Source organism: Bubalus kerabau, chromosome 6, assembly GCF_029407905.1.
Source record: "Bubalus kerabau isolate K-KA32 ecotype Philippines breed swamp buffalo chromosome 6, PCC_UOA_SB_1v2, whole genome shotgun sequence".
Lineage (NCBI taxonomy): Eukaryota > Metazoa > Chordata > Mammalia > Artiodactyla > Bovidae > Bubalus > Bubalus kerabau.
In genome coordinates, this window is record NC_073629.1 from 119683004 (window position 1) to 119699493 (window position 16490).

General features: G+C 42.4%; 1 protein-coding gene across 1 annotated transcript; it reads left to right on the forward strand.

Annotated features, from left to right (window-relative positions):
- The first annotated feature begins 1577 nt into the window (after positions 1 to 1577).
- On the forward strand, positions 1578 to 2516 carry LOC129656352 (olfactory receptor 12-like). Its single transcript, XM_055587047.1, has one exon. It carries the CDS (start codon positions 1578 to 1580, stop codon positions 2514 to 2516), a length of 939 nt encoding a protein of 312 aa, XP_055443022.1.
- Positions 2517 to 16490: the final 13974 nt, after the last annotated feature.

Consider the following 16490-nt stretch of genomic DNA (forward strand, 5'->3'; position numbering starts at 1 on the left):
ACATCCTCTATTGAGAGAGAGCCCTGGCTCTCGTAGACAACCTTCTAAGAGAACTTCAGTCTCAGAGAAACGTGGTGGGTCATCACTCCTCCACAGGCACCACTGACCTCCAGCCTCTGCCCGCACACCCTGACTCCTGGGGCACTCACACTTCCAAAGTCAGATAGCTGATGCTACAGATGTCCAACTGATGCTACATCTCTGACCTCTAGAAAACATGAAACTCTATAAAATCAGTTTTCACCCTCTCACTAATCCTCCTCCCCTCCCTCGGAGGCACTGTGGCTCTGTGCTAATGATCCGTCCTTCCCACTCCTCCTCTTAAGTTGCATCATATCCTGTTAATTCCTCTGGTCATCACACAACTGGTCCCCATGTTTCATGAGACTGTGTGGCAGACAAGGGAGGTCTGGGCTGTGACAGGGACAGGAAGCAGCATCCAGAGGGGGACCCAGACATTGAGGCAGATGTGACCATGTTGGTGGCTCCCATTGCTCCAAGCAATCACTACACGTAGTGTGCCAAGGTGCCAGTGGCATGGAAGTAAGGACAGGGGGAGGACATGGCACGCCCTGAGTGTGTCACAGTCCCTGTCCGGCAGGTTCTCAGGCTGTGTAGCTGGGCAGTCTGCTCTCCATGAATTACGCCACCTCAGGACTTAGCAGGAAAGAACCCTTATATTCTCAAAGATGCAGAGAGTTCTGCTGATGGTTGCCATAATAGTCAAATCTCGGAGACAATGAAGCTGAGATATCTCTCACGGTCTACAGGGGTGACAGACAAATCACCCACATTAGCCTGGTGAGGACTGGTCCCTGCTCTGGTCCCGGCCTGGCCTAGACATAGGACCATCACTGGGTTGAGTCAGGATGACAAAAAGGGCTTTACATTTTCTGAAATTAAAGTAGGGCTAAAATAAAGGGCTTCTCTGGTGGCTCAGAGGTTAAAGCATCTGTCTGCAATGCGGGAGACCTCAGTTAGATTCCTGGGTTGGGAAGATCCCCTGGAAAAGGAAATGGTAACCCACTCCAGTATTCTTGCCTGGAGAATCCCATGGACGGAGGAGCCTGGTGGGCTACAGTCCATGGGGTCGCAAAGAGCTGGACATGAGTGAGTGACTTCACTCACTCACTTCACTCAAAATAAGGAACAGAACGTGCAGTATTAGATACTCGAATAAAGTACAGAAATGGCACAACTCAGAAGTATCCCCATGGGGAGGGAAAACATGTTCCTCATAAATGACCAGGAGATGCAAGCCATACTTACACCATAGACACTCAGCTCTGGAGGAGCCCTGGACAAACCCCATGACAACAGCTCAGAGTCTCCCAGAGAGGGAGGGCTCCATGCATGATTATGAAGGTGCAAGTCGGTGGAAATGTTTACAATTTCAGGTCAGTCTGAGCTCATCTGAAAGGAGGAATGGGAAGTGGCTAGTGTGTTGGTCAGTGGGCAGTGAGACATGGAAGGGTGTGTGTGATCCATGGGAGGATCACCGTGTGACCTTGACCTGTTCCATCTCACTATCTCTCTCCTGCTCTTGACTCTCTGCCCCTGTCGCCCAGTTCAGGGAAATGTCACCCTATGGAAATGGAAACCTTTCAGCGATGCCTTTGCAGAAGTTTGTACTGGATGGATTTCAGACCCAGGTCCTGCTGTTTGCTCTGTTCCTGGCCCTGTATGTGGTGGCCATCCTGGGGAACCTCACCATGATCGTGGTCATCACCCTGGATGCCCGTCTGCACTCCCCAATGTACTTCTTCCTCAAGAACCTCTCCTTTGTGGACTTGTGCTACTCATCTGTCATCTACCCCAAAGCCCTGGCCAACTTCCTGTCTTCCTCCAAGGTTATCACCTTTGCAGGATGTGCCACTCAATTCTTCCTCTTCTCCATGGTGGGCACCACTGAGGCATTCCTCTTGGCCGTGATGGCCTATGACCGCTTCGTGGCCATCTGTAGCCCCCTGTGCTACCCCATCTCCATGCGCCCCTCGGTGTGTGCCTGCCTGGTATTGGGCACCTACTGTGGGGGCTGTGTCAACTCCGTTCTTCAGACCAGCTTCACATTCAGCCTCCCATTCTGCAGCTCCAACCGCATCGACCACTTCTTCTGTGATGTGCTTCCCTTACTTAAGCTTGCCTGTGCTGACACTACCATCAATGAGCTGGTCATGTTTGGCCTTTGTGGGCTCATAACTGTGGGCACCATACTTGAGATCCTCACCTCCTATGGCTACATCACAGTGACCATCCTGAAGATGCGATCAGGAGGAGGGAGACACAAGCTCTTCTCCACCTGCAGCTGCCACTTGACAGCTGTGTCCATCTATTATGGGACAGTTTTTGTCATATATGTCCAGCCAGGAGCTGTGGAGTCCATGGAGCAGGGCAAGGTGGTTTCTGTCTTCTACACCCTGGTCATCCCGATGCTCAACCCCCTCATCTACAGTCTGAGAAACAAGGAGGTGAAGGATGCCCTGTGGAGACTGGGCCAGAAGCACACAGCCACGTGAAGGAGTGTGGCCAAAAGGGGCAGTGCGTCTTGACATCAGGACAATATGGCTTCATAGGAGGCACTAGGTTTGGTTGGAGGAATTTGTTCCTTATTCCCTTAATTCATTCTTTCATCCAACATTTCATTCAATACTTCACATACCATCAGCCACGCATTTTGAGTGTGAGATACAAAGTGAATGAGACATTTTCTTTGGCATCAGAAAATTAATATCATCAATGGGGCATGACTCCAATCTTGAACTTTGTAGGTAGAGTGACGAACAGAGAGTCTTTGAGGCATAGTATGTGTCCCAAGTTCAACTCTACCAGTGAAGGTACATAACTAGACAAAATCTCTGGCCATTTCCTTCACTTCTTTCCTGAATCGAATGCAAATGTGTGCTTAGAATTCTCCCCTGGACCACCTAGAAGGCGGGCTTTAGCACACTCAGCCTTGCATCTTCCTTCCTGGTAGCCTGAGATTACTACTGCCAATTAGGAGGAGTTAAGAAGACCAGGTTCCCCCTTAATTTTGCAGTGTGGTTGTTCTTCCACCTTCCCCTCCTGTTCACTGATACTACCACACCAACAAGGCAGCAGGGTGCACCTGTGCCCGGCTTCAGAGGCTCTCAATGCACCCTGTCCTGGGTTTCTCCCCTCAGACAGCAGCTGGGAACCCCAGGGAGTCAACGTGGATGCCTGATTCTCAAAGCTCAACTGACCCTTTACCACACAGCCTGGCAGGTGACACTGTCCTGACTACTTATGACCCTGACAAATGGTGCTTTGTCAGCGCAGACATCTTTTAATAAGGGTAACATTATTAACATTATTCTGGTGGCTGCAGAAGAAATCAGGGGTTGCTAAGAGATGGTGAACTTTCTTGGTAGGGAGCATAACTTTCTAGCCCTTTCCCGCACTCCCCAGGAGCCTGGTCCCTCAATCTTGACCTGCCCATTCAGAGATCCATCCTCGTGCTCCATGGACCCAACACACAGCCTGGACTCAGAGCCCAGAGGCCTCCTCATGGTGTCTTTCTTTGGTAGCATCATCCACTCCCATGGTTACTACAAGGAACTTGTCCAGTGAACTTGGGAGTGGTCTCTGATCATAGTTCTCCATCTCTTGCTCAGGAGAACTGTGGGGAGGAGCCAACACCCAAGCATCAAATTGCTACTCACCATCACTTATTTCCAGCACACTCCAAGGTATCTGTTGGCCCCATTTGTCTTCACTTTGAGCTCTCCAAAATTATTTCTGTCTCTGTAGTATATTTCTGTAATCATCTGATACAATATATTTTTTGTTGAGTTCCCCAAATTACCTCTCCATGATATTGTGCTTCTCATCCTCTCATGCTGTAATATTGTTCTATCTCCCACCCACTTTCCCCTTGTCCTCCTCATCATCCTCATTCCCCACTCCCTCCCCCTCCACTTCCCTTCCTCCCCTCCTCTGCACCCTCCTCCCACTCCAATGCCCGCTCCTCCTCCTTCTTCTCTCTCTCCCTCTCATTTGTCCTGTATCATTCTATGGGGGTTCAAATAGATATTCTTTTACCTATACCATCTTACAAGAATATCTTTCACACTCATTTAGAGCCGGACATTGTAGAATGTGTAGTCAGGTGGGCCTTAGGAAGCATCACTATGAACAAAGCTAGTGGAGGTGATGGAATTCCAGTTGAGCTATTTCAAATCCTAAAAGATGATGCTGTGAAAGTGCTGCACTCAATATGCCGGCAAATTTGGAAAACTCAGCAGTGGCTATAGGACCGGAAAAGGTCAGTTTTCATTCCAATCCCAAAGCCAAAGAATGCTCAAACTACCACACAATTGCACTCATCTCACATGCTAGTAAAGTAATGCTCAAAATTCTCCAAGCCAGGCTTCAGCAATATGTGAACCATGAACTTCCAGATGTTCAAGCTCGTTTTAGAAAAGGCAGAGGAATCAGAGATCAAATTGCCAACATCTGCTGGATCATTGAAAAAGTAAGAGAGTTCCAGAAAAACATCTATTTCTGCTTTATTGACTATGCCAAAGCCTTTGACTGTGTCGATCACAATAAACTGTGGAAAATTCTGAAAGAGATGGGAATACCAGACCACCTGACCTGCCGCTTGAGAAACCTATATGCAGGTCAGGAAGCAACAGTTAGAACTGGACATGGAACAACAGACTGGTTCCAAATAGGAAAAGGAGTATGTCAAGGCTGTATATTGTCACCCTGCTTATTTAATTCTGTACATACTTTGCAATCTTCTGCCACTTAATAGGTTCTCAGTCCATATCTACTGGCTGATTATAATTTGAGTTCAGTGTTAATTAGTCACTGAACTCCAAAATGTAGCTTAAATAGTTCTAGTTACATTATTGAGTTAGTGTAGAATAAATATCTTGAATTTCAGGACCATACTGTATTTTAAATTGTTTCTATGCTAGCTTTTTTAAGGTTATAAGTTTCTAATTGTGTTTAAAAAGCAACATTTTTGTTGTACCTGCTTTTAAGTGTACAGTTCAGCAGTGCTCAGCATATGCACCTTCTCGTGTAACAAATCTCCAGAACTTATTTCACCTTTTTTCATCTTGCAAAATTGAACTGCATACCCCTCAGCAGTAACTCCCTATTTTCCCTGCCTCAACCACTGGCAGCCAACACTTTGATTTGTCTCTATGAATGCGACTACTTTAGATACCTCAGATAAGTAAAGCATATGATGTTTGTCTTTTTGTGTGTCTGGTTATCTCGCTTAATAAAATGTCTTCAAGTTTCACCCATGTTTTAGTAAATATCAGTATTTTAATCTTTTAAAAAGCTAAATAATATCCCCTCATATATACACCACAACATTTTGTTTACCATTTTATTCACCAATGAACACTTGTGTTTCTTCCACTTTCTGCCTATGATGAAGAATGCTGCTATGTATGTAGGTGTGCCAGTATCTCTGGTAGTTACTGCTATCAAATTGAGGCAGGATATACACTCAAATATGTGATTACTGGATCATATAGTAGTTTTTTTAAATTTTGGAGGAACCTGCAAAGAATTTTTCATAGTACTTTTTACATTCCCATCAACAGTGCAAGAATGTTCCAATTTCTCCTAGTCAACATGTATACTTACATACATACAACATACAAACATACTTTTGTTTCTTTTGTATATCCATCTTGATAGTTCCAAAGTATTATAACATTGTTTTTTATTTTCATTTCACTGATGATTAGTGCTGTTGAGCATATTTTCATGTTAGTTGTCAATGTATATAACATGTTTACAGAAATACACATTTATATTTGGAGAAATATATATTCATAGCTTGAAGATTTTTCATTGAGTTTTTAATTGTTGTTGCTGTCATTCAGTTGCTCAGCTGAGTCTGACTCTTTGCAGCCTCATGGACTGCAGCACTCCAGGCTTCTCTATCCTTCACCATCTTCCAGAGTTTGCTCACACTCATGTCCATTGAGTCGACAAATGCCATCCAACTATCTTATCCTTGGTCTCCCCTATCTCCTCCGGCCTTCAGTATTTCCCGGCATCAGGGTCTTTACCAATCAGTCAGCTCTTCATATCAGGTAGCAAAAGTATTGGAGCTTAAGCCATAGTATCAGTCCTTTCAATGAATATTCAGATTTGATTTCCCTTACGATTGACTAGTTTGATCTCCTTGCTGTCCAAGGAACTCTCAAGAGTCTTCTCCAACACCACAGTTCAAAAGCATCAATTCCTTGGCACTCAGGCTTCTTTATGGTCCAACTCTCACATCCATACATGACTAATGGAAAAATCATAGATTCAACTAGATGGACCTTTGTTGGCGAAGCTTTTGAATATGCTGTCTAAGTTTGTCATAGTTTTGCTCTGAATTTCATGGCTGCAGCCACCATCCACAGTAATTTTGGAGTCCAGGAAAATAAAATCTGTCACTGTTTCCAGTGTTGCCCCAACTATTTGCCATGAAGTGATGAGATCTGGATGACAAGATCTTAGTTTTTTTAATGTTGAACTTTAAGCCAGCTTTTATGCTCTCCTCTTTCACCTCATCAAGAGGCTCTTTAGTTCATTTTCACTTTCTGCCATTGGGGTGGTGTCATCTGCATATCTGAGGTTGTTGATAATTTCCCCAGCAGTCTTGATTCCAGCTTGTGAGTCATCCAGCATGGCATATCACATGATGTACTCTTGAGAGAGTTAAGACTTATGCAAGTTGATAGGGAGTCCAAGTCCCCTTTAAGGTGGAGGTGAACATTTTTGTTCACATTCTTTTGCATTAATCATGTAGGCTGCCCAGGTAACAGTATATCTTGCTCATGCTTTCTTTAAAGCTTTTGCAACAATGCATCTTGCCCCAGAGAGCTGGTGTTTCTTTCGATATGGAGCTAATGAATGTGTAGCGGTAATATCTTAATCATGGGTATGGTTTTCTTTATCTGTATGTTAATGATTATAATTGTAGCAAATCTTGCCTGGGACCCTGTTTTCTCATATCCGTTGCTTACACAGCAACAATATATCTCGCCCAGAGACATTCTTCCAGGAACCCATTCTCCTTGACTAATCTTGGATTGATGTTATCTTGGGATGTACCCTGTGGGAGAAGGATTCTGGCAAAACTTTTACAACCTTGTACAGTCTTGAAGTATTCTTTTTATCTTCTTAGCAGCCAACTGAAAAGTATATACTGCCCTGCTAAAACTAGTGAGGGGGGTGTACTCTTTCTTCCCCCTTCTGATGCCTATGTCAGAAGCTTTCCTATTCTTTCACTTTAGTAAATTCTCTGCCGCACAAAGCTCTGAATGACTGAGACTGTGTCTTTGATTCCAGAGTGAAAGTTTCTTTGAATACCACGAATTTGACACCAGCCACTGTAAGATATCACTCTGCATATCAGTTAAATAAGCAGGATGGCAATATACAGCTTTGACATCCTCCTGTCCCAATTTTGAACCAGTTTGTCACTCCATGTCTGGTTCGAACTGTTGCTTCTTCAGCTGCATACAGATTTTCCAGGAGCCAGGTGAAGTAGTCTGGTATTCTCATCACTTTAAGAATTTTGCACAGTTTGCTGTGATCAACACAGTCAAAGGCTTTAGCATAGTCATTGAAGCAGAAGTAGACTTTTGGGATTTCCCTTGCTTTTTTGGAATAGATTCAAGGGAGTAGATATGGTAGACTGCATGCCTGAAGAACTATGGACAGAGGTTTGCAACATTGTACAGGAAGTGGTGACCAAAATTATCCCCAAAAAAAGAATTGCAAGAAGGCAAAGTGATTGTCTGAGGAGGCCTTACAAATAGCTGGGAAAACAAGAAAAGCAAAAGGCAAAGAAGAAAGGGAAAGATATACCCAGTTGAATGCAGAGTTCCAGAGATTAGCAAGGAAAGATAAGAAAGCCTTCTTAATGAGCAATGCAAAGAAATAGAAGGGGAAAATAAAATGGAAATCACTACAGGTCCCTTTAAGAAAATTGGAGATACCACGGGAACATTTCAAGCAAAGATAGGCACAATAAAGGGCAAAAACGGCAAGGAACTAACAGAAGTATAGGCGATTAAGAAGAGGTGGCAAGAATACACAGAAGAACTATACAAAAAGGATCCTAATGACCCAGATAACCACGATGGTGTGGTCACTCACCTAGAACCAGAACTGTGAAGTCCACTGGGCCTTAGGAAGCATTACTACAATGAAAACTAGTGGAAGTGATGGAATTCCAGCTGAGCTATTGCAAATCCTAAAAGGTGATGCTGTTATATTGCTTCACTCACTATGCCAGCAAATTTGGAAAACTCAGCAGTGGCCACAGGACTGGAAAAGGTCCGTTTCCATTCCATTTGCAAAGAAAAGGAATGCCAAACATAGTTCAAATTGTCATACAGTTGCATTCATTTCATACGCCAGCCAAATTACGCTCAAAATACTTCAAGCCAGGTTTCAGCAGTTTGTGAACCAAGAACTTCCAGATATAAAAGCTGGATTTAGAAAAGGCAGAGGAACCAGAGATCAAACTGCTAACATATACTGGATCATAGAAAAAGCAAGGGAATTCTGCATATGAGTGATACAACGTTTGTTTCTGTCTGACTTTCTTTGTATTATAGGATAATCTCTAGGTCCATCCATGTTGCTGCAAATGGCATTATTTCATTGTTTTCCTGGCTGAGCAATACTCCATTGAATATATTTGCAAAACAGAAATATGCTTATAGATATCAAAACAAACTTATAATTACCAAACTGAAGATGTGCAAGGCAGAGAAATGATCAAACAGGAGTTTGGGATTAAGGTACACAGACTACTATGCATAAGAGTGATAACGAGAAGGGCCTACTAGATAGCCAGGGAAATCTACTTAATGGCCCATGATAGTCTAAACCAAAAAAGAATGTAAAAAAGAATGAGATTTTGCAAATAGTTGAGCAAAGAAGAGAAACAAAAGGAAAGGGAGAAAGGGAAAGATATACCCCCACTTGAATGCAGAGTCTTGAGAATAGCAAGGAGAGATAAGAAGGCCTTCTTAAATGAACTATGCAAAGAAATAGAGGAAAACAATAGAATGGGAAAGACTAGAGATCTCTTTAAGAAAATGAGATATCAAGGGAACATTTCATGCAAGGATGGGCACGATAACAGACAAAAATGGTAAGGACCTAACAGAAGCAGAGAAGATTAGGAAGTGGCAAGAATATGCAGAAGTCTACAAAAAGATCTTAATGGCCCAGATAACCATGTTGGTGTGGTCACTCACCTAAAGCTGAACATCTTGTACTGTGAAGTCAAGTGAGTCTTAGGAAGCATTTATACAAACAATGCTAGTGGAGGTGATAGAATTCCAGCTGAGCTATTTTACATTCTGAAAGATGATGCAGTTAAAGTGCTGCACTCAACATGTCAGCAAATCTGAAAAACTCAGCTGTGGCCACAGTACTGGAAAAGGTCAGTTCTCATTCCAATCCCCAAGAAGGGCAATATCAAAGAATGTTTTAATGATCCTACAACTACTCATTTCACATGCTAGCAAGGTTATGTTCAAATTCCTTCAAACTGATGCTAAGTCACTTCAGTCGTGTCCGACTCTGTGTGATCTCATAGACGGCAGCCCACCAGGTTGCCCCATCCCTGGGATTCTCCAGGCAAGAACACTGGAGTGGGTTGCCATTTCCTTCTCCAATGCACAAAACTGAAAATTGAAAGTGAAGTTGCTCAGTCGTGTCCGACCCTCAGCGACCCCATGGACTGCAGCCTACCAGGCTCCTCCGTCCATGGGATTTTCCAGGCATGAGTACTGGAGTGGGGTGCCATTGCCTTCTCCTTCAAACTAGGCTTTAGCAATACAGGAACTGAGAAATTCCAGATATACATGCCGGTCCTTCAAACTAGGCTTCAGCAATACAGGAACTAAGAACTTCCAGATATACAAGCTGGATTTTGAAAAGGCAGAAGAACCAGTGATCAAATTGGCAATGTTTGTTGGATCTTGGAGAAAACAAGGCAATTACAGAAAAACGTCTGCTTCTGCTACATTGACTAAGCTAATGCCTTTGACTGTGAATCTCAACAAACTGTGGGAAATTCTTAAAGAGATTAGAGTACCACATCAACTTACCTGCCCCCTGAGAAACTTGCATGTGAATTAAGAAGGAAGAGTTAGAACTGAACATGAGACAACTGACTGGTTCGAAGTTGGGGAAGGAGTACAAGGCTGTATATTGTCACACTGCTTATTTAACTTCTATGTGGAGTACATCATGCAAAATGCCAGGCTTGTTGAAGAACAAGCTAGAATCAAGATTGCTGGGATCAACAACCTCAGATATGCAGAAGACACGACCCTAACAGCAGAATGTGAAGAGGAAGTAAAGAACATCTTGATAAGGGTGAAAGAGGAGAGTGAAAGGCTTAAAGCTCAACATTCAAAAGCTAAGAATATGGCATCTGGTCCTATCACTTCATGGCAAATAGAAGAGGGAAAATTGGAAGCAGGGACAGATTTTATTTTGGGGGCTCCAAAATCACTGTAGACAGTGACTGCAGCCATGAAATTCAAAGGTGCTTGCTCCTTGGAAGGAAAGCTATGACAAACCTAGACAGCATATTAAAAAATAGAGGCATCACTTTGCCCACGATCGTCCATATAGTCCAAGGTATGGCTTTTCCAGTAGTCATGTATGTATGTGAGAGATGGACCATAAAGAAGGTTGAGCACCAAAGAATTGATGGTTTCGAATGTGGTGTTGGAGAAGACTCTTGAGAGTCCCTTGAACTGCAAGGAAATCAAACCAGTCAATTCCAGAAGAAATCAACCTGGAATATTCATTTAAAGGACTGATGCAGAAGCTGAAGGTTCAATACTTTGACTACTTGGTGTGAAGAGAAAATTCACTGGAAAAAAAAAAAAAAAACAAACAACCTGATGCTGAGAAGATTGAAGACTAAAGAAGGGAGCAGAAGAAGATGAGATGGTTAAATAGCATCACCAACTCAGTGCACATAAATTTGAGCAAACTCTTTGAGATATAGGAGAACAGAGGAACCCAGTGTGGTACATTGGGTAGAAAGAGTCCGACAAGACTTAGTGACTGAACAACAATAACCAAATGACTGAATTACTTTGTTGTACTCTTGAAACTAGCAAAAAATATAAATCAACTATAGTTCAATAAAATAAAAATTCCAAAACAAAAAAGCAAACCACCCAATTAAAAATTGGCCAAGTACCTAAATAAACCTTTATCAAAGGAGACATACAACGGCTAACATGCACGTGAAAAGACTCTCAACACCACTCATCCTCAGGGAAATGCAAATCAACAGCAAATTGTGATATCACTTCACACCTATTTGAATGGTTATCATAAAAAGGGAAAAATAGTGAGTATTGATAAGAATGTGGAGAAAAGGAACCCTCAGTCACCATTGCTGGAATTTAAATTTGCTTTGGCAACTGTGGAGAATGATATGGCATGCTTCCTCACTTACCAAAACTGAAAATAGGACGTCTATGAGATCTAGCAATTCCCCTTCTTCGTATTTCCTTGAAGAAAACAAAAACACTCTTTTGAAAATATATCAGTTCAGTTCAGTTCAGTTCACTCAGTCGTGTCCGACTCTTTGCGACCCCATGAATCGCAGCATGCCAGGCCTCCCTGTCCATCACCATCTCCCGGAGTTCACCCAGACTCACGTCCATCAAGTCAGTGATGCCATCCAGCCATCTCATCCTCTCTCGTCCCCTTCTCCTCCTGCCCCCAATCCCTCCCAGCATCAGAGTCTTTTCCAATGAGTCAAATCTTCGCATGAAGTGGCCAAAGTATTGGAGTTTCAGCTTTAGCATCATTCCTTCCAAAGAACTCCCAAGGCTGATTTCCTTCAGAATGGACTGGTTGGATCCCCTTGCAGTCCAAGGGACTCTCAAGAGTCTTCTCCAACACCACAATTCAAAAGCATCAATTCTTCGGTGCTCAGCCTTCTTCACAGTCCAACTCCCACATCCATACATGACCACAGGAAAAACCATAGCCTTGACTAGATGGACCTTTGTTGGCAAAGTAATGTCTCTGCTTTTGAATATGCTATCTAGGTTGGTCATAACTTTCCTTCCAAGGAGTAAGCATCTTTTAATTTCATGGCTGCAGTCACCATCTGCAGTGATTTTGGAGCCCCCCAAAATAAAGTCTGACACTGTTTCCATTGTTTCCCCATCTATTTGCCATGAAGTGATGGGACTGCATGCCATGATCTTCGTTTTCTGAATGTTGAGCTTTAAGCCAACTTTTGCACTCTCCACTTTCACTTTCATCAAGAGGCTTTTTAGTTCCTCTTCACTTTCTGTCATAAGGGTGGTGTCATCTGCATATCTGAGGTTATTGATATTTCTCCTGGCAATCTTGATTCCAGCTTCTGCTTCTTCCAGTCCAGTGTTTCTCATGATGTCCTCTGCCTATAATTTATACACACATTGATTCTTTTTCTGCAGCATTCTGTACAATAGTTAACATAAGGAAGCAATCCAAGTGTCCCTCAAAATAAGAATGAACAAATATGTGTCATATAATTGAACAGACACACCAACACTGGAGTATTAATCAACTATAAAGTAATGAAATCCCTTCCTGCTTTTTGCGACAAATGGATGGATTTAGATGGTTTTATCCTTTGTGAAAGAAGTCATTTAGGAAAAAGAAATACCATATGACCTCACATATATGTGGCTTTTTTTTTTAATAAAAAAAAATAAATAATAAATCGGAATCAGATTCATACATACATAGAAGAAATGGTGGTTGCCAGAAGGGAAGGCATTGAGGGGCCAAATTGATAAAGGGAGTATACAGGCATAAACTCTGTAATAAATTAAAAAACAATCTGGGGATATAAATTACAGCATAAAGAATATGTATTCTTAGTCATTGTATTATTAATATAAAAACTTACATGGGAACAGATGGTTATTAGATTTTTTGAGATGGTCATTTCATAATGTATGTGCTGTGTGTGCGTAGTCACTCAGTCATGTCTGACTCTTTGCGACCCCATGGACTGTAGCCAGCCAGCCTCCTCTGTCCTTGGGGATTCTCCAGGCAAGAATACTGGAGTGGGCTGCCGTGCCCTCCTCCAGGGGATCTTCCCAACCCAGGAATCGAACCCAGGTCTCCCGCATTGCAGGCAGATTCTTTACCATCTGAGCCACCAGGGAATATAACTGTCACATCACTAGGCAGTACACCAGAAACTAACCCAGCATTACAGTCGGCTACATGGCAATTAAAGACATATTCATATGGCCAGGCTCACCAGAGATACTGTGCACAATAACAGACCTTAGGCAATGGCTAGTATATAAAAGATTATTGATGGATAAATATTCATTGTGCCCTTATGGGTGATTATTTCAAAGAAAAATTAAATCCTTAGCTTTTTTCCTTCATACTTTACCCCAACCAATAAGGCCAATACTCAAGATCCAGCTTTTTGTAAACTCTTTACTGAATTTATTACAATATTGCTTCTGTTTTATTTATTTTTGTTCATTTGTTTGGCCACGAGACACGTGGAGTACATCAAGGTTGTATATTGTCACCCTTCTAATTTAACTTATATGCAGAGTACATCTTGAGAAACACTGGACTGGAAGAAGCACAAGCTGGAATCAAGATTGCCGGGAGTGTACGAGACAGCAAAAGAGACACTGATGTATAGAACAGTCTTATGGACTCTGTGGGAGAGGGAGAGGGTGGGAAGATTTGGGAGAATGGCATTGAAACATGTAAAATATCATGTATGAAATGAGTTGCCAGTCCAGGTTCGATGCACGATACTGGATGCTTGGGGCTGGTGCACTGGGACGACCCAGAGGGATGGAATGGGGAGGGAGGAGGGAGGAGGGTTCAGGATGGGGAACATATGTAAACCTGTGGCGGATTCATTTTGATATTTGGCAAATCTAATACAGTTATGTAAAGTTTAAAAATAAAATAAAATTAAAAAAAAAAAAAAAAAGAAAAAAAAAAAAAAAAAGATTGCCGGGAGAAATATCAATAACCTCAGATATGCAGATGACACCACCCTCATGGCAAAAAATGAAGAGGAACTAAAAAGCCATGAAAGTGATAGAGGAGAGTGAAAATGTTGGCTTAAAGCTCAACATTCAGAAAACTAAGATCATGGCATGCAGTCCCATCACTTCATGGGAAATACATGGGGAAACAGTGGAAACAGTGTCAGACTTCATTCTGGGGGGCTCCAAAATCACTGCAGATGGTGACTGTAGCCATGAAATTAAAAGACACTTACTCCTTGGAAGGAAAGCTATGACTAACCTAGACAACTTATTAAAAAGCAGAGACATTACTTTTCCGACAAAGGTCTGTCTAGTCAAGGCTATGATTTTTCCAGTGGTCGTGTATGGATGTGAGAGTTAGACTGTGAAGAAAGCTAAGTCCTGAAGAATTGATGCTTTTGAACTGTGGTGTTGGAGAAGACTCTTGAGAGTCTCTTGGACTGCAAGGAGGTCCAACCAGTCCATCCTAAATGAGATCAGTACTGGATGTTCATTGGAAGGACTGATGCTAAAGCTGAAACTCCAGTACTTTGGCCACCTCATGCAAAGAGTTGACTCATTGGAAAATACCCTGATGCTGGGAGGGATTGGGGGCAGGAGGAGAAGGGGACGACAGAGGATGAGATGGCTGGATGGCATCACAGACTCGATGGACATGAGTTTGAGTAGACTCCGGGAGTTGGTGATGGACAGGGAGGCCTGGCATGCTGCAATACACGGGGTCACAAAGAGTCAGACACGACTGAGCAACTGAACTGAACTGAACTGAACACATCAAACTTTAGGGAAGACAAAAATGTCCAATGTATAATACGCGTTACTGAAATAATAAAAAGGAAGTAACCTAAACATCTCTGTAAAGAAGATTCTACAAGTAAATTGTGATATGTGATCATGTTTAAAACAACAGAAATAAGTGACCTAGAATATGGAAGATTTGGAAAAGGGGATCAATATCTCTGCAGAGTACATTCTGACATCGAGCTGGAGAGAGGGGACATAGCCCTGAGAATGGACAATGAAGGTGTATTGCTGACCTTGCCAGGTGAAAGCAGACTGCCTCCCTGCTCTTCTGTGTCAGTGACCAGGGCTGCCAGAACGAATTAACACACGGTGACTTTTCACAACAGGAATTTGCTCTCTTGCAGGTCTAGAGGAAAGATGTCCAAAATCAAGTTGTCTCCAGGGCCTGCTGCTTTTGAAAATTCGAGACAAACACTTTTCCGTGACTTTTCCTGGCTTCTGCAGCCTCTGCCATCCTTGGCACTCCTTCCCTGGCCCTATTGATACATCGCTCCAACCTGTGCCCAGCTTTTACTTGCCCTTCTTCCTTGTGTCTTGTGTCTCTGTTTCATCTCTTCTTCTCAGAAGAACACCTGCCAGTGGATTTAGGGCCCACCTAATCCAGCATGACCTCATCCTCACTAATTCATTTGGAAAGATCCTATTTCCAATTAAGGTCACACTCTGCATTTTGAGGCAGACATTTTTTGAGGGGAGGGGGTCATTATGGAGTCTACTAGAATCCTGTTCCATGTGCTAAAGGTAATTTACTCTGCAGTTGCTGAATGTATTGTTTTCTCTATGTCAAGTAGAACTGGTGTGGTTGATAGGTATAATCAATTGTAACATGACTATAATTTTTCTCTTGCATTATTATTTAGAGAGATATGGTAAAACATCACCTATATCACCCATAATTTGAATATGTGTGTGTCTTCATCACTCAGTTGTGTCTCACTCTTTGAAAACCCTTGGAATGTGCCCACCAGGCTTCTCTGTCCATGGAATTCTCCAGGCAAGAATACTGAAGTATGTTGCCATTCTTTTTCTTTTAAAAAAAAAGTATTTATTTTAATTGAAGGCTGATTACTTTACAATATTGTAGTGATTTTTGCGATACATTGACATGAATCAGCCATGGGTGTACATGTGTTCCCCATCATGAGCCCCCTCCCACCTTCCTCCCCATCCCATCCCTCAGGGTCATCCCAGTGCACCATCCCTGAGCACCCTGTCTCATGCATTGAACCTGGACTGGCTATCTATTTCATATATGATAATGTATAAGATTCAATGCTATTCTCTCAAATCATCCCACCATTGCCTTTTCCCACAGAATCCAAAAGTTTGTTCTTTATATCTGTCTCTTTTTGCTGTATCACATATAGGGTCATCATTACCAAATTTCTAAATTCCATATATATGTGTTAATATACTGTATTGGTGTTTTTCTTTCTGACTTACTTCACTCTGTATAATAGGTTCCAGTTTCATCCACCTCATTAGAACCGATTCAAATGCATTCTTTTTAATAGCTCGGTAATACTCCATTGTGTATATGTACCACGGCTTTCTTATTCATTCATCTGTCGATGGACAACTAGGTCGCATCCATGTCCTGACTATTGTAAACAGTGC

Coding starts and splice junctions, on each gene's coding strand:
- LOC129656352 (XM_055587047.1), top strand. CDS start 1,578: ATGTCACCCTATGGAAATGGAAACCTTTCAGCGATGCCTTTGCAGAAG.